The sequence below is a fragment of the Heliconius melpomene genome, chromosome 1 (assembly GCF_056956725.1).
Source record: "Heliconius melpomene rosina isolate 202511_hmr_F chromosome 1, ASM5695672v1, whole genome shotgun sequence".
NCBI classification, from domain to species: Eukaryota; Metazoa; Arthropoda; class Insecta; order Lepidoptera; family Nymphalidae; genus Heliconius; species Heliconius melpomene.
This window is the reverse complement of record NC_140389.1, coordinates 9279972-9299913: the sequence shown is the minus strand read 5'-3', so window position 1 is coordinate 9299913 and position 19942 is coordinate 9279972. Positions and strand designations below refer to the sequence as shown.

At 30.7% G+C, this 19942-nt stretch overlaps 1 protein-coding gene and 1 non-coding gene across 2 annotated transcripts; one reads left to right on the top strand and one right to left on the bottom strand.

The window, feature by feature from the left end:
- Positions 1-2215: 2215 nt before the first annotated feature.
- On the top strand, positions 2216-19034 carry LOC146541271 (alpha-tocopherol transfer protein-like). Its single transcript, XM_085196704.1, has 6 exons — positions 2216-2327; positions 9300-9456; positions 12758-12852; positions 13875-14025; positions 15610-15803; positions 18280-19034. Exons 2-6 carry the CDS (start codon positions 9318-9320, stop codon positions 18625-18627), a joined length of 927 nt encoding a protein of 308 aa, XP_085052830.1. The 5' UTR covers positions 2216-2327; positions 9300-9317; the 3' UTR covers positions 18628-19034.
- On the bottom strand, positions 17020-17090 carry TRNAC-GCA (transfer RNA cysteine (anticodon GCA)). The gene has a single exon. It is a non-coding gene; the product is annotated as a tRNA-Cys (tRNA).
- Positions 19035-19942: the final 908 nt, after the last annotated feature.

Here is a 19942-nt window from a genome sequence, read left to right as displayed (position 1 = left end):
ATCCGTCTTACATTCATTAATAAAAACCTAATAAGCATTACTGCTAATGGAATTTAAGCCTAAATCTATCTCTTATACCTACGTTCTAAACACGTCTAGACGATTTATATTTTTATAATACATATTTCTATATCTAGTTCATTCCATATGGCTGACCTCGCACTTCGATTATAATTCACTAAACATTTTATACTTTACAGAGATTTGATTACCATAATACTATGGTAACGAGAGATAAAGCGTGTTTGCTTATATTCCAGGAAAATACGTGATCAATTTATATATTTTCATATCAATTCTTCGTATTGGGTATCTTACCGTTTTTATTAATTGATCCTTTTTATTTACGAGTATAAACGTAATAAAGAAGGTGATATCTATAAGTATATTATGCTTTTAGTTTAGTGTTACGATGTATCTTGCATGTGGCAGGGTAGGCAGAGGTTCAGTGTTAAGACACTCCGTTTCCCACTTTCCACGGATTTTTTCGAGGCATTACGTATTGAGTACTGGAGCTCAAGGCCCCGCTTTGCTAAACTATAATTGAAAATATTAATAAATAATAATTTATTCCCCTGTGTGTAGTGTTTTCATTTTGAGGACCCACGGCGCATCCCTACCAGTTGGTTAGCTACTCTAAAAGATTGTTAGTTGGTCATTCAGTATGTCAGGTCACTTTTTTGTGATACTTTCCATAATATGTTGAAATTTTTCAGAACCTAAAATAATACTTTATATTCAAAGTTATGTTTAGCAATTCTTAACGTAGTAAACATTCGCTCTTTAACCTTTTAAGGGAATAAATTATTAAGTTTCTTTTCGGGTCTCATTTGCATGTCGACCCATATACAATGACATATTACAATTGCACGTTTCATGATTTTTACGTACAGCGACATCTAGCGCAGAACAGCTTAACTATGATACTATATATACACTACGTAAGAGTTTATTATAAAGCTCCATAAAATTTGTTTAACTCTCGCTAGATGCCGCTGACAATTAAAAGTATACCAGAGAACAGGCTAAATCAAAATGCTTTGTATCGTGATACATTTTTATTGTATAAAAAACCTGATCAAGTGCGAGTCGGAAGCGTCGACTACCGAGGATTCCGTACCAATTTTTATATTGTATGTTAACGGATAGTACAATTTGAAGCTAACATTTTATTGCGCACGTATGCACTAATTTTGTATGACATGAACTACAAGTATGTATTTGTATGACATGAACTATAAGTTTTTAATAATAATATAATGTTTTTCTATGAAATACCTATAAATTTGTACATTTGGGATTTTTTTTATATTTGTATGAATTTCGATCCCTTGCGAGTTTCGAAAATTTGCGGCAAAAATAGCTGTATCTTTTGATTACGTTGGTTTAGAAGTATACATTTTTTTATAGATGTAAGGGACAGTGCACCTGAGTATTTTGTTTGTGAAGCTTGATACTTCCATGCATTCCTTGGTCTCAGACGGACGGACTTCTTCACTCTGGTAAGAATATACCTCGATACTAGAGCGAAGAAATGAAAATATACGTTTTAATAAACATTTGCTTTCCTCGAGTGGGAATCGAACCCACATCGATTTCGCAGCACACTTTGTGCCCTTGCGCTACGACTGACCTCGACTTGTTAAATAATAATTGTTTATATAAAAAAAACTCATATGTGGAGATGTTGGATTGAAAGGACAATCTATTCAATGTAGTAAGATGAAAAAACAAATATAAAAGAACGATCGTGTAGAGAAATATCTAAGCTAATAATCACTAAATTATTTTATTTCATGTACTTATTGTTTTTTTACGTATATTTAAAAATGGGCGAATAGTTATTTATCCTTTAGGCTTTTATTTTTTACTTGGAGTAGACATAAGAGACAGACCGAATCTGGTGGTTATTATCTATTCAGATATCAACAACATTCATTTTCTACTACGTACCGACCAAATTTGTATCTGTGATAATAAGACTTTGAATTTCAAGTATATATATGTACATATATAGTTGATCGAAATAATAAGACGACAAGCATAATCATGTAAAGGAAATTAGTTTAACATTACATTATAAGTGTGATTTGTTTATATAATATAATATAGTTTATTATAAAAGACAAAGAACCAAATAATATGGTGAGTCATGATTGTATATTATCGACCACATATATAATAATGTTTATGTAGGTTCTAAAGTATAGTACATATACGAACTACGAGTCAGCTTGAATGTTATGGAAACAGAATATTGGCATCGCACTGCGCGTGAGTGCTCTGAACGGAGTAGACGTTCCATTTAATATAGCTTCATAGAAATTGTAAGTCCTTTTTGTGTTTTTTTTTAATCAGTGAAAATATATTCCAAAATAAATATTTCGTAGGTTTATATTTTATAATTTAATATTAACTAATTAAAGTTGTATATATATATTTTTTAAATATCCTGGAAGCCTAGCTTTTTATTAGTTTGATTAAGAAAAAACAATAGTAAAAGCTCTTTGTTTCTTCTTCTCTATGTTAAATATATTTTTTGATTGTTTGGTACTAAACGTTATTAATTTTAGTTACTGTATCTAAAAACCTAATACTGGTTGCAAAAATAGCGTGTCAGTGGGTAATATGCTAAAATAGTTTAACGTTTTTATTTAGATTAAACATTCTAAAGTTAAGTTTGAGGCTAGTCATAGCGCAGGGGCACAGCATGCGACTGTAAGCGCAACAGGTAGTGGGTTTGATTCCTATTCGAGGAAATTAAATATTTAATATTTTTATTTCCTCACTCTGGCATCGAGACAAAAAGTACGGCGTTGAGTTCTGCACTCAACATGCAGTATCTCCAGAATTCGGCGGAAAGTGGAGGATGGAAATATCTTAATAGTAACGCAATGTTCTTACCACTAGGTTGCCAGGGTCTTTCTGTCTACCCTGCTATATGCGGGCAGTTATACAGCGTGAAGTTTTTCAAAAGTTAACCTATATGAACACTCTTTGTTTTTAAAAATACTTATAATATTGTTACTCATAGTTTGTTACAACGAATTGTATATAAATTGACTTTCAATTAAATATAAATAAAAACCTCAAAAAATATCTAAATTTAGCCCAATATTATAAAGCATAAGATATTATATTTACCTTACCGTACATAATTAACTCAGTGGTATTAAAAGTAATAACAAAGCGCTCCCCAGCGAGTTTAAGTTCGAATAAAGTCGACGGTCTCGTGACCTTGACTTCGGTTATGCACGTGCGTTGCTATATGTAGCATAGGTCTATAGAACGCGCCGGCGCAGATATTCAAAGGGGTTCACGATAAACTTAGTAACTTAAATATACTAATTTTAATAAGAATTCTATAGTTATCATTATCCATATGTGATCTTTAAAAGTTGATTAAAACCGAAGATATTATAATTAGCTTATAGTAGCATAACACTCAAAGATATTAAATTTCTTATTGTTTTTCTTATATTTAACAACACGTTATTTTTTTTGTTATTTAAACTTCGCATTGGCTTTTATATCGTGTGAAATTCACATAATAATAAATATGATTAATTATTTGAATATTCAAATTATGTGAACTTTTTTTTTATTATTGTAATGCCAGATTTATTTTCATTATTCATTTTCTGATTAGATACAGAGCAGTATTTAGTTTTGTCACTTAAATACCATGTTTAAGAGATTGGAATGTATTAACACTGTCTTTTTGTCTATTCTATTATATGCGGGATGGAACGTGAAATTCAAAAGAAAATAACATGTAACCTAAACCTCTCAACTTTGTTACAATGGTATCATCATTAATTAAAATATTTCTTAGAGTTAACAATTTAATATTATTACTCAGCACCTGAAAACTGATGCTGGTCTCAGCAGCTAATATACGTAGTTGTTTATATATACGAGTAAGTATGTAGAGGTAGAAATAGTTAAACAAGTGAACAGAAACACATATCGCGTGTGTGTGTTTGGCAGCCGACGCACATTGCCTTGACCACCGATAGGTGACCACTGGCTGGCTGAATTGGTAGCCCCCTTATATAGTCATATTATACGAAGTTAATTGACAAATTAGATTCATCTAGATTCTATTTACAATTTAGGCCAAGATTTAATCTTTTCTTTTATTTTCGGGTTGTTTTTTTCGTTTTTAGACAGTAACGACAACTTGCTGTGATTTTAACTTTTCGCTAAATTATAGTCAAAATGTGCTGGCTGAACTTAAAATCGCTTTTTGTGTATTCATGCTGATGACATATATGTCATAATTATTATATTTCCCGTGAGCGATATTCGAAACCACAAAAATCGTGCTTAGTCAAGTGCATGGCAACTTGCGCCACAGTTGTATCAAATTACGATACTTTAAGGTTAAATCCATCAATCGCTTCTGATATACTATTATTGCTTAATCACGCATGCATGTAGGAATATTGTTAATTAAACTTTATTGCAATTTTTTCTTGGAAAAAAAAAAAATATTACATTAACTTCCAATGGAAATAAACAATAGTAATAAATTATAAAATATAAAACACTAGGTACATACTTTTAACAGAAATAACATTTTGTCGTGATCCTAGATGATGTCATTATGTCAATTTTATATTTTATTCTACATTTTATGTAAATATGTAATACGTAGTGAAAAAATATTCTTTTCCCTGTTATAAATGGTATTCTATGTTAGAATCTATGTAAAGAATTTTCCTTCAAGTAAACACGTATTTCATCGCCATATAAGCCAATTCATTATTATGTAAGACAAGTGACTGACGCATGTAATGTATATACGTAAGGACGTCAACTAAAATAACACTTTAATTTGCAACTTCAAAAGTTTTCCCAGAATTTCCTTTAAAAATATAATTTAATTAGCGGTGGCCGACATACACCAACAAGGTTTTTATAATAAACGGCGTTTTAAGAGGTTTGTGCTTTATTACATTTTTATTACAGGTAATATATTTTTTTTTAACATATTATTGTCATGTTTTCATGAATGTGTTTGCAAAGAATACGCAAATGAAATGATTCAATGGCACAATTACTGGCATCTTTGAAGTTAAGATACTTTATTCGTAAGCTTTAGTTCTTTCAATTTACATACAAGTATAAATAAAAAATATTTAAAAAACGTTAACGTTGTTATGTGTTGTGTTAGTTAGCAACTGGTTAAAAAATTAGCTTGTAATGTCAAAAAAAACAACAACACAACAAAAAATTAACTACGTATTAATTTTTAAATTCGTGTAGTCCAATTTTTTTGATAATTTAAAAATTATCGTCATGCTTGTTGAAAATGTTAAAAATAATATTATCTTGAGGTATGGGGTCTTAACACTAGGTTCTCTCTGCTGTGTGCGGGATACAGCGTGAAGCAGATTTTTTAAAAATATTATCATAGAAAAAGTGAAAGTAATGTGAGTTATAGATGCTAAACATATTATAGTTCTAACAAATAGGTCCAATATTGAATGACACCGCTCAGTCACCTCTATCTAGGTCTAGAGCATATTTCAGATAAATCGAAAAAAATTGTATCTAAGATAGTAGTACTTACGTAGATTACATAAATATATAATTAATGTTACACCAAGAAGTATATAAGCTTCACGGTGTATCCCGCACACAGCAGGGTAGGCAGAGGGAACCTAGTGTTAAGACACTCCGTTCCCCACTCTCTGCTGAACACTAAGAAGTATATCAATACTTCATATAATAAGTTACCTTCGACAGCATTCGTATTAGCAACATAGCTTCGATTGAATCATTATCATTATTAGCTAATCGTTCTAATGGGAATTATGTTAACTTCCAACTTTGTCTGTTCAAGGAGAGTTACGACCACTCATGTTGTTTTGAGGCCATGTCTGTGTGAGGCCAGTCGCTGGGGCATAAGCGTGTGACTGTAAGCGCGACAGGTTCTGGGTTTGATTCCCATTCGAGGAAGTGAAATATTTAATATTTTCGCGTCTTCGCTCTTGTATCGAGGCAAAGCGCGACATTGAGATCTGCCACTCAACACGCAATGTCTCCAGAATTAGGTTAAAAGTGGGGAGCGGAGTGTCTTAACAGTAGGCTCTCTCTGCCTACCCTGTTAAATGAGGGATACAGAGTAAAACTGAAAAAAAAATTTGTTTTTTGCTAATATAACACATGTTAAAGGTTTATAACTGCCTTAGCAATAAAACTTGATGTAGGTATCAACACTTACCCAATATTTATTATTTTGCCACTATACTAAATACATCTTATATTAATACTGTATATGGTTAAATGTTTTAGGCAGGTAATGATTTAATATTCAATGATATAATAAGCTGACTTACCCTAATATTTTTATTTATTTATTTTACATTTAAAAAAAAAATTAAATATACTTACTTTACATATTGCTTCTGTTAATTTAATAAAAATAGAAAGGAAGAATAATGTCTTCACACATGATATTGAACTTAATTTATTTAGTAACTTAATATACACAAGGAAACGATTAGATAAAATTTATAACCTTGTATAGAATAAAGGTGCAGTTTTTATTATAAGATACAAATAGAACATTAAATTGCGTTTTTTCTGGTAGCAAATATATAATTTAAGTGATTTTTGCTAGCTGTAAATGCCCAAAATATTAAATGCATTTTCAAATGTATCCAATTCTTTACCACAAAAGCAAATTATTAATCGTAAAAAATTAAGTACAGTTATGAAACTTATGTACATATGAGTATTTATGTATATGCGACAGAATTCAGTGCAGTAATGAAAATAAATAACGAATAAAAAACGAAAACGCCTACATACTATGTGAGATAAAACGTTGTGTGAAATTGTGTGCCCCCATTCTGGTTCCGTTTTGTTCCTTTGTAACAGTTGTCGAACAAAAGCTCTTTTTCATCCTGGTGCATTGTTCTTTGCGGAGCATGAACACGCCCTGCTTAGAATGCTCTAAATTCCTGATCCATATGCTATCCTTTGACATATACAAAATTCATTAAAAAACCTATCAATTTTTTTTAAATAAGAAAATATTTTTTTACACTTTTTTTTAAATCAGTTCATGGTAAACGATTTTTTTAATAATAATAAAAACCATAAACCTTTTACTTAAGTAATTTATTAAGGTTACAGTTCAAAGTTTATCAGGTCTGATTCAAGTATTTGAAAAGTTCAAGGTTTTCGTGCTGTACCTACTTAAATTTTATACAGGTTACCAATGCAATTATCCCTCCAATTTAGTATGTGATGAAGTCAAAATCTTGGAAATATATATGTTTTGTTATATTTAATTTAAAACAATCATTTTTAGAATTATTAATTACAACCAATTCTGCTTATATTTCTTTAATATTTGTTATGCAGTTAGATTTTGTGTAAAATTGAAGGAAAAAAAATCCCGATATGAAAGCATAGGGTCGTGTAAAATAGGCAACTCGTGACCGGTTTAGACTATCGAGTTGTGCAAACCGGTGGTGAGTGGTGTCCTAACTCTTCCACTTTCTCTAGGCCCTTCGTCATCCGCCCTATCGATTAATTGCTTCGATTATACGGTAAATGTCTGTACAAAATAACATAGCCTATTCCATAAGCGGGAAATAAACATTTGAAGGGTCTTAGTGCTGTTAGAAAGTATTTGACTGCACCCACGATGGTTGTAAGTCCTTTCTACACTCGGAGTAATGTAAATTTTTTTTATCAGCTTCACGCTGTATATCGCACATCTGCCCTCTGCCTACCGTACCCTGCCTGGGTACGGTAGGCAGAGGGAACCTAGTCATCCCTTTCTCCATTTTTCGCCAAATTCTGAAGGCATTGCGTGTTGAGTGGCATAACTCGACGCTACGCTTTATCTTGACACTAGAACGCAGAAATGAAATTCCTCGAGTGAAGATCGAATCCACAACCAGTCGCGCTTACAGTCACAAATTAATGCCCCTACGAAACTAATGTTTAATTTTTCCCTTAAGGGAACAAATACAGCATTATTAATATTAAATTATTCAATAATGTGTAATGGAGTGAACATCTCCCCGCCTATCCTACGAATCGTAGGATCTCAAAAAAAAAAAAATATTTTGGCGATAAAATTGAAAAAATACTTGTCTTGATAATTATGTACTCGTATGTATCTAATTTGGTTTTTCCTGTTACTTTTTATTAGTGATAATTTCTAAACGTCAGAAGGAAAAACTATACATTGACATAGATGACGACAGTAAATTTTAGGTTTCCTTGTTTGCAGGCTAAAACAAATAATTCTTAAGTAATAGAAAGCGGCAGAGAGTTATACAAGCAATAAGCTTTAGGATTTTGTAATTTATCTAGTACTGTTACGTCATCTCGTTTATGTATTCATAAGTATTTGTTGTTAGTGACTGACTGACTATGAAAATAATGAAGAAAATACAAAACTAACGATAAATGAAAAAAAAAACATAAATTTTAGATCGATTGACAAAAAGAATAATTCTCAAATCTGAAACCAAAATATCGACGATCCTTTTTATAAACGGATATGTAAAAAATATTATTTAACAAATAAAAACAGACTTCAAACGATAAACTAAAAAGTATAAAATAAATTTATTTCACATAAAGCAATAGTACTTTGATTTGGTAAAAAAAAATTAAAAAAGATTTTATAATTTTGAAGTCGGCGCCAAGTAAAACAAACAGGCTTAGTAATTAGATATTGTAGCATTAATTTGATACTATATTACAGTAAAATAAAATATGTATATTATTATTATAATATGCATATTTTATTTAAAATCTGCAATTTAGGTAAATATGTTTTTAAAATCGTACAATTTGTGATACATTGTGCGAAAAAATCGATACAACCGTCAACCTCTCATAACCTTTAACACAAATCTAAGTTAACGACTCTTACGTTCGTTAGCCTTGTAGGCTGTAGGTTGTTGCAACCATGTATTTTTCTCGTGGTCATTAATTAATTACTTATATAAATATTTTTTTAAGTTCTATTAGTTTTTTTATAAATTAGGTGTTTTTATATTTATGTATTTGTATATAACAATTATGACATAGTAAATAATATGTAACTAACCGCATCTTTTAAAATTGGTTTTATTTTAATAGGACTTAACATTTTTTATGAGGCTAGTCGTGGCGCGCACTCAACAGGTAATGCGTCGAAAATTCGGTGGAAAGTAGGGAACGGAGTGTTTTAACACTAGCTACCCTCTGGCTACCCTGGTACATGCGGGATAACGTATAAGTGCAAATACGATTAAACAATGTTTTATTTTTTGACTTAGGTAGTTTGTCCTAAGACAATGCCGACTCCAGACTACAATGTTGACTTGGATCTGGGGGAGCCCCCGCCGGAGTTACAAGAATATGCTCGTCAGCAGTGCGGTGAGGATCCGAACACACGGCTTCAGGCGATATACGAGTTGAGAGACATGATATACGGTAAGTTGCTAATGCAAGTCTTCTAATATTAATTAATTATAAATTAAATATTTTTTTATTACAATGATGTAACCACATTTTATTATTAAGTAATCTGACTTTGAAGTACGTATTATGATAATCAGTTAATATTTTTAAAGTTATATTTATTATAATATATTTTTACTTTTATAGTCATAAATAATTTCACAATTCGCATGCGCTGGAGGTCGCGGATTTGATTCTAACAAAGGATAGATATTAAGAATAGATATTGGTAGAACACCAATATCTGTGTGATGTTACCACGCAAAGTTATTAGGTTCCCTCAGCCTAACTGGGGACTAAATGCGGGATACAAAGTCAAGCCTACACATATTTAATAAAATACACATTTTTAAATATAAATTTATCAGATATTTAATTATGCAGACCTAGTTTCTGGTCGGGCAGCCGCGCTCTGGTTGATAAGATATCATCAATATTGTGTATTTTGTAAATTGCTGCTTTCATGAATAACATATTGCATTTGAAGTTAACATTACAAAATCTAAATTTGATACAACAAAGAAGATGTAATAATATTGTAATTTTTTTATAAAGCTAGCCGGAAGGAATACCCAAGGTAAATATTATTAGTGAGTGTGTGCTAATATGGCATGTATACTGCGGTTTGTACTTGAATGAAATAAATAATAACTAAAAAAACTACGAATTTATGTATAATTATTTATCTATCAATTTGCATATTTAGCGCTATTTAATAAATAGCAATGATGGTAAATTGTATTTATAATAGGAATAATTATTTTTGAATAAGAAAATTCTTTCAAGATCTCCTAAACAGATTTATAGTATATTTTGGATAACGTGCTATGAGCGGGATTTAGCGGGAAGCTGAAAAAAAATATACATTTTATATTTCTCACGATTTAGTAGACAGTAATTTAACCAAGGCAACCTGGTTAAATTAGATTGAAGCTATACAATACCTTGATTTAAAGGTGATAAATCACTAACAATGCATTAGAAATACAAATAGGTGGGAAGACGCATGATTCCAATTGTTTCGATATTGGTGTCAAGGTATACTATTTCGTGAAACAAATGTAGTTGAGCGACGTCTGCACTCTGCAGGGCTTTAGATGGCACCGACCATGATGAAACATGATAATTATGACATTAAAGATTTTTTTAAACACCCACACAAAAAATCATATGAAAAAATATAAATACGCAGCATATTTTAAAAGAATGTTATAAAAATACGTGTTTTGTTTTAGATATTGAACTATTAGGTATATTTAGTTCAATTAATTGGGGATAGATAATCGAAAAATCTAATTTAATACATTGGAAAATTAAATAAATGTTTATTGCTTAATAATACAAGGTGGATCTAATGCTATGATATAGAATAATTTTTACCTTTAATATTCTCAAGGTATCTACGAGCTTGACGTGTTTCGTTAATTTTTCATTTTTATTAGTGAGTGGTAAGTAAGGTCATGAGAATATACAAATTATACTGTAGTAGAGAATATACGTATGTAAGTAATCTACTAGCTACAAAAAACACAGGAAATAAATTCAACTATTTGGTAGTAGAATTTATTTCCTGCATTTTTGGTATCAAATAAATTTTACGATCAAATAATAGGTTTGCTGGAGAAGTGTTCGAAGAGTTAATAAATTTAGTTGGTTGTATATTATATAAATTTTCATAGCTTCACCGTGTGTCAGAATACCATACCCACCAGACCTGAGAATACCATACCTGAGAACCTAATTTTAAAATACTCCGTTCCCATTAAGATACTTCCGTCCCTAACTTTCCGCCGAATTCTGGAGGCATTGCGTGTTAAGTGGCGAAATTCAACGATTCTATTTGCCTCATTACCAGAGCGAGGGAATGAGAATATTGAATATTTCATCTTCTCGAGTAGGAATCAAACCCACAACCTGTCGCGTTTACTGTCGCAAATAGGTAGGTAGTATAATTCTATGTAGCCTTAAATTACTTTTGTAATTATCTAGTGGTAGAGCATGTTCCACAGTTTTCAATTACATTTAAGTCTATTATTAATAACAATAATAATTAAATATTGACTTATTATACTTTTCATATTCTTCATTTAAATATTTTTTTTTATTATAGACTATATTGAGTTATTAAAAATAATGTCTTCATTCATGTCTTTATGCTTATGTTGCAATTTTTTTGTTATCGTGTTCTGTTTGTTATTGTCTATTTAGTAAGACTAAAATAATATGCGTATTTCGCATAATAATATTGTTGAAATATTCTAGTATTAAAATTTACAAAATATACATCATAGCTAACTAGTAATAATATTTCTACTCCAACATACAATGTCTTGAATTTGGGCGGAATGCGGAAGACGAAATGTCCTTGTATTGGATTCTCTCTTACATAAGAGTTTTTACTATTTTCTCATTCGATAAAAAAATACGTAAACGCTGTTTAATTCCAATTTAAAAGTTATTATAAAGCTCGTAAAAATATATGAAAGTCTGCTATAACACAAAAAAAAATAATACCATTCTCCTCGGTCTATATTATTGGGAGTAATTTCGTTCACTTAAAAATAAAAAAAAAACAGAAATTATATCAGCTTCACTCTGTATCCCGCACACAGCAGGGTAGGCAGGGAAAACCTAGTGGTAAGACACTCAGTTCCCCACTGTCTGCCGAATTCTGGAGGCATTCCGTGTTGAAATGGAAATACAAACGTAAATAAATATTTCACTTCCTCGAGTGGGGATCGAACCCACAACCGTCGCGTTACAGTCACAACTTTGTGCTGCTGCACCACGACGGCCTCGACGTAAAAATTAAGTTTAAAATATTGGCTTAAAAGAATAAAAATATACATTTTGATGGGACGTGATCTAAAAACAACTACGAATCATGTTTTCGATTTCAAAAGCAGAAGCAAATTATACAATCCGATATATTAATCAATGCTGAGAAAAGTGTTTATTTATTTCAACCAAAAAACATTTAAATTGCGATTCATAGAAATGATTGGATTCTTTATATAAATTAATGTAACTTTATAGTATAAAATTTCTGCTTGCTTATGGCAAACTTATTATGAGATCAAATGTCACATAATAACAATTTATTATTCTTCTATGCAACGAAGAATCGACTCAGTATACAATTATACATGCCATGTTATTTATTATAATATAATTATTTATTATATTAACATCATAATATAATAATGTCTAATTAATACTTTCAAAAATACATTTTTTTCCTTCTTTTTAAAGATAGCGCCGTACTTTGTTTCAGAGAGAGGTGAATGTAGTCCTCACAGAATGGATGATGACTTCTTGCTACGATTTTTGAGAGCCAGGAACTTTATACCTCAGAGAGCTCATAGGCTGGTAAGTTTCAATCTTTTGTACAGTACTTCAGTGTCTAAACGCATCTTTCCATTTTGTAGCTATCCCCACTCTGGGAATGTTTAATTAATTATCATCCCAGTTCTGCTGAGGCAAAGTATGACGTTAAGTTCCACCACTCAACACAAAGTGTGTTAAATTTGAGCGGAAAGGGGGAGCACAGAATATTATTTCTGCTTTAGGTACAAGGAAATAGTGTAAAGCGTTTTTTATTTATTTTTTAATGGATTTTAATTTTATACATGTATGTAGATACACTGTGAATTATAGTAGAATTTTAAAATATAATAGCTTCAAAGAAATATGCCTCATGAAAAAACTTTTTACAAAGAACCTCTTTGAAATGTATGGCTGAGTGTACTTTATTCATGGTCAAGGTAATATGAATAAACCGAGTGGCTTTACTTAGCTTCGTTTGATTCGACCTATGAATATGTATGTATGTAGAATATTAACATAATAAATTACTTATTTGAATTGTTAAGTCAAACACTAAAAATATTTACAAAAAAAATAGCACATGCTTTATCAAAAATACTTTTTATTATATTATATATATTACAAACATTAGTATGTTTAAATTTTTATTTTATATTTATTATTTACGAAATGATTGTGTTATTGTATACATTTTGCAAGTTAATTATGTATTTAACACAACTAATGAATTTATTTATATAGTTTCAAAAATAGTTTTTATATTTTTTAAGGCTTATTCCGTTACAAAATATTACTTAACTCACCAAAACGTTTATCTTTATATTAAACACTATGTAAGAAAAATATATGCATACTACGAAATCTATTTTATTTTTTATACTAATCAAAATTTTCTAGTATTATGTTGCAATACACATTAAGTTTACGAAAATACAAAAATACACCTACAGTAAGGTGACTATTTGCTTCTTTTCCAACTTTCAGTTACTATGTTTTAAAAGAATGTAGGTACTGTAGTCGTCTAAGAATTCTCTGTTAAATAAACATAAATATACTCTTGACAGATGGTGAATTACTATCAGTTTAAAGAAGAAAATCCCGAATTATTCGAAAATGTTTACCCTTTGGATTTAAGAAGAATTGGAGATGCAAATGTGATTGCCGTACCTCCATACCGTGATCAGAACGGGCGAAGGCTACTTCTGTATAGAATAGGTAAAATTACAGACATTTTAGAATTCCTTTTCATCTTCACGTTGTTGTTCACCCATACAGTAGGGTAGGCAGAGACAGAGGGAATAATGTGATAAGACACTCCGTTTCCCATTTTACGCCAAATTATTAAATTATTATATCTATTCTTTTCTTTTCTCTATTCTTTTTTATTTATGATCGAGTTATATAAGTAATCAAAATCCTTTATAAGCTCATTTTCATAATTTCATTCATTTTAATTATATGTTTTTATAACTATGCACCTGATCAGGAGACCTTGATGCAATCAATAAAACGGAATTATAATGACATAAAATTTCACTTCAAAAATGGCGATTGTGGCACTGTGGGGCTGAATTATTTAATAAATTATTTTCCCGAACTCGAGTGAAAAGTGAAAAACAGAATTTCATGACACTAGTTTCTTTCGGCATATCCTGATATATGCATATATGATAAAATGGTAGTATATATCCTAAATGAAAATAAGTTCAATTTATGAATAATGAACTCCTCCAAGTGTACTCAAGAAAATATTCCAATCCTGTAAATTACGCACTTTTTACCGAATTCGGGGCAATGGCCTCGAGGACAAAATTTTATGAAGTAAAACTTTCGACAACAATCGTTATAAACAACTAAGCTTGTTATTCATTACTTATAACATTTATAACAATGGCCACAATAGTGTCTACCATGGACCGGAAACTTAAATGTTTTTAATTTACTGGTTCTTGATTCTGAAATAATTATTTATTATTGAAATAGTGAAATATTATTTATTATTCTGTAGCCTAATAAGTATAATATTCTTTAGGTAAAAATCTATATGTATGTAGAAATCATGTTTCATTTCGTTTATAGCTTACCTTGCCCCAATATAAACGTCAATTTATTATTTAATATACGTTTTTATTACTTTTTTGGTGGTGTTACGTTGGTTGACTGTTGCTCCAAATTCCTCATTGAGTGTATATTATTGTGATCCTTATTAAATTTAGTTTTAATTCTAAAATTACCAAGACATTTAGCATATAATATACCATAGCTATCTATGGCATACCATGGCATATTATAGAATAGCACGATCATTCCGTACTCGTGTGGGTGTGCGACGTGCGTGTGAACCATGAATGAGTAGACCACGCTCACGGCCGCCGAGGTCGGCGTATTTATATAGAAAACATGCAGGGATTGAAAGGGTGTTGATCTTATCTAAAAAAAATCAATGTAATTTTTGAAATTACTTTTTGCAACATTAAAATAAGAAATTGCAAGGAAATGTTAAATATTACATTCCCCCGAGTGGGAAGCGTACTCGTATAAACGTCATAACGATTTTAAACAATAAATAGGCACAAATGTTCTATTCTTTTTCTAAATTTAAAATATTTTTTTAAATATTTTGATATATTAATAAAATTCTACATGATTTTATTTTCTCCAGAGTATTTTATATTAAAACTGCCTAAGTAAGGTGCGAAACTCCAGGGCCCCAGTCTCTGCGTAGCTTTCATGGTAAATTTTGTTTATAAATCTAATTAATTAATAAACTAAAAACTAATTAATATTATCTTCACTCAGGTTGTTGGGATCCAAAATCATTTGCTGTAGAAGATATCTTTAAGGCGACGATTTTTGCATTAGAATTGGGTATGCTGGAACAACGCACTCAGATCTTGGGTGGTGTAGCATTGTTCGACTTGGAGGACTTGAGCACTAACCACGCGTGGCAAATGACACCATCTATTGCGAGCAAAGTTGTTAAACTGCTTGTGGTGAGATTTTATTTGATTTCTTTTTACGATTTCAAGTTGCTTACAGTGTTAGGTTTGAAATTTTACACGTTGAAGTTATTAAGTAAATATTTCATTTCCTCAAATGGGAATTAACCCTATAACCAGTCGCGTTTAGTCTTCACAATCATAAAATAAACATAATCATCACCAGTCAAAAAATTAAAGTTTATTTTATTGTTTGTACTGCGCCTAGGTCAAGTTTTCACAAGACTTGTAATAACAGAAAGGTAAAAAATAAATTAATAAAATTAGTAAGGACAATGTCCTTGCTACCTACCCTTATTAATTTCGCAATAAAAACCGCAATACAATGTACGTGGGCGCTAAACGTGTATGGTCAACGTACGTACATAAATACTTATAAATGTCCTCAAAAGGCGTCCGCAAATTTCTTTGTAAAATCTTTTTTAATACAATAACATCAAAGTGTACAACAAATTATTGTTTTTGGTCTTAAAGAAACCGAGGCTTCTTTTTATTTGAAAAATTTTAAGTTTTGATTTTTTATGACTTCATCAATATAATGGAAGTACTTAAATATTATACTTTCAATTCATTGTTTTCTGTATTTTTTTTCATTTTTCATAAAAAAAAAGATATAAAATTAAGCAAAGTCACATCGATTTCATCTTAATATTTTTATACTTTTAATCTTCAGATTTTATTCTCAACTAGCGACCCCCTTGCGGCTTCGCCCGCTTTTACTACTGGATTATTCATATAATATATGATTGCAAAGGACTTAAGATAATGTGAAAATTAATTAAACCCTAATGCAACCCGCATTTTCGTAGTTTCAATAAGGATTTTCCAATTGTTTAACACACCAAGGATTTTTTAGTAGGTACCGTAATTTTAAATCATAGTAGCAACTACTCTTTTCAAGTACTTATTAAAATATATTTAAATGACTATTTTTAGATAGTTAAATGACTATTTTTAAACGGAAGAAATTATAAACAAAAACCTACCTACTAATAACTACTACAAAAAATATGAAACCAAATATATCGCCTTGAAATAATACATTCAACTCCAATTATCCAATACGTGCAAACGCATCTAAATCTTCGTTGCTATGACTCTATAGCGGGCGGGTTTTTTTTTCGAGCTTGTGGTTAATGCTGAAGAGGGTATTCTGTCTCTGATGAAAAGCAAGCACTACGTGGCTCCCTGTGACGAAAATTAAATAGAATGCATCGGCCGGGAATTGAACCCGGGCTGCCCCCGTTGCAGGCGAGCATTCTACCACTGAACCACCGATGCGTGTAAGGCAGGCGGGCGCGGCGGACTCGCTTGTATAAGCATAACGTCGCGAGGCGCGTTTCGCAGCAAGGATTTTTTGATATTGTAACAACTTCTAAAGTACTTATTAAAATGAAAAACAGAAAAGACAGTTTTGATCTACATTAAATGGCCAACGTAATTAATATACTTATTTATATGCTGAGAGTAAGGGATAAGTGAAACTTGACTCGATACAGTTGATCTGTGAACGGCGTGATGTGTCAATAATTAAATGCGTTTTTCTCTAAAACTATTCGCAATTTCGAAATAGTTTAAAAAGCAAATTTTATCTTCGTTTAACGTAGAAATTTAATAAAGTATTTTAAAGGATAAGGATTAATACCATTATGGAGAAATATCCCTCACAATAAAAAATATATTGAAATTACTATTTTTAGACAGAAATATGATCACTACACGTTATTCTTAAAAGATACGAATATGCCATCGCGGACTTTTTTGTAGATCTTATTAAGAGGAACAATACTCCAGTACATTTTTTCATGTAGTATTTACCATTAAAGCAGCGCATGCGCCAAAGTGTCTCAGCGGGTAGGACTTTATACACATTTATCGTATTTATGTTAATTTACATAAGAATGTACAAATAATAAACTATATATAAACCTTCCCTGAGAAATACTCGACCTAATGGTGAAAACCGCATCCAAATCCGTTGGGTGGTTTAGAAGAAGAAGAGTTAGAAAGTTCAGACAGACACAAAAAGCGACTTTGTTTTATAAGATATAGGATTATTACTTTTGTAACAACATGCATTTTTTATTAATATATTTAGTCTTGCTACAAATATTTTTTACAAAGATAAACTTATTTTTATTGTACGTTAATCGAAAATGACAGATTCCAAATTCAAAAGTAACATTTTATTTATTTTTAATTGTAACAGTATTAATGGCCAAACTAAGTATAATTATGAGACTTATGAGACATATACGCGAAAGTATATGCTATTAATTTCAAAATGAACAATTTGGAAATTTATTTTTAAAAATTGTTACAAAATCATATTGATAGTTGCAACACGACAAATACTTTAAACACGTTGAAATACTACACTGGTATTTAGACCTACCATATAAACAGTAATAAATAATAAGCTAATAGAAAGGACACTTTTAATTATACTAAGACAAAATTTGTTTTACAGTCTAGTTTCCCCGCAACAACCCACGCTATACACGTGATAAATCATTCATGGACGTTTGACATCATGTACAGCATGTTCAAGCCGCTGCTGACTTCTGATATGCGTTCTAAAATCTTCTTCCACGGCTATGACGTCACTTCTCTGCACAAACACATTCAGCCCGATTTTCTACCAGAACGTTATGGAGGTATATGGCCCGATTATCCTTACACGGTGTGGCTTGAATCGTTGAAAAAGAATTATGCAGTCGCTAAAGAAGTTTTAGCTTGTGGATATAAATTTCGTGAGGAAGAGATTTGTCCTGAAGTAGTGAGACGACTCAAGCAGGAAGGCGTAAAATTATCTTGAAAGTAGAATCATAACACTGATTTAACTGAAAATGTTGTAATTTAGCTTTTAGCTTTAGTTAAGAGAACTTAGGTTAGACTAGCAGTAGGTGTTTATAATATATTGTATATTTGAAAATGCGGCAGGTATCTTATTAATTGGCATAGTTGTAGTATAGAAGTAAGATAGTAGTAAGATAATAGGTAATAAGTTATTTTAAAAGATTCGTCAAAAACCTGTGATAAAATGTTTCTTATACAAGGAAGTGGTAATTTTCTATTCCTATAAATGTAAATACTTTATTCATATATTTTTTTTGCTTAAAAAATGTTTAAAGCGATTACTAGGTTATCATAAGTGATTAATATATGTTTAACATTATACTTAATATAAAATAATAATTAAATAAATAAATAGAATATATACTTACTTCTGTATATGGCTTACTCATTTCAAATATTATGATCTCATACTATGGTAGTGGGTAATTTTAACTATCTAAAAAATAAATAGTATAAATATTTTTTATTGAATAGGGTAGTCCACATACCATAGAAATAAAAAAAACCAATCATAAGGATAAGAAAACGAGATGATTTATTGTCACTTATTACCTTTAGCTTCACGCTGTATCCCGCACATGGCATTGTAGGCAAAGGGAACCTATAATCCTAGTGTTAAGACACTCAGTTTCCATTAAAATACTTCTGTTCCCCGTTTTTCGCCGAATTAAAAACAACGAACAAGCGCGAACCCCCTTATCGTTAAGGCGTGTGACTAGGAGGGGAAACACACTTTTGTTAAGGTGAAAAGTAACAACTATAATAAAAAACATGGATATTAGTGTATTTTAATTAAATAAAAAAATAACATTAACACAAGCTTGGAATCTATTTGATCATATTTGGATATAAAGTAATTGATATTATCTTTTAATTTCTCTTAAAGTTCTTTGGAAGTGATTTTCAGTGCAAATTGACGTTTTTTCAATTTTTTCGTCTTCCGATATTGCATTTAAGTGAGAGGAACGACTTTTATGTTTTTCACATTGAGGAAATTTATAATTGGATTTAATTTGAAGCATTTCCAGTTCATCTGCATTATCATCAGATACATTTGGTGTCTTATATTTTCGGAATGACTTCATTATACGGGAGATAAAACCCTCTCCGCTCGATTTAGGGAATGGCAACACTTCATGCATAGGTAATGTTGTTGGCCTATTATCAAGATTTTCTTGAAAATTCTGACAATCCTTTCTTAAATTGCAACAAGTTTTTGGTGATTGGAAATTTGGCTGAGATTTAGTCTTAGTACTAAGGGATTTTTCTTCCAG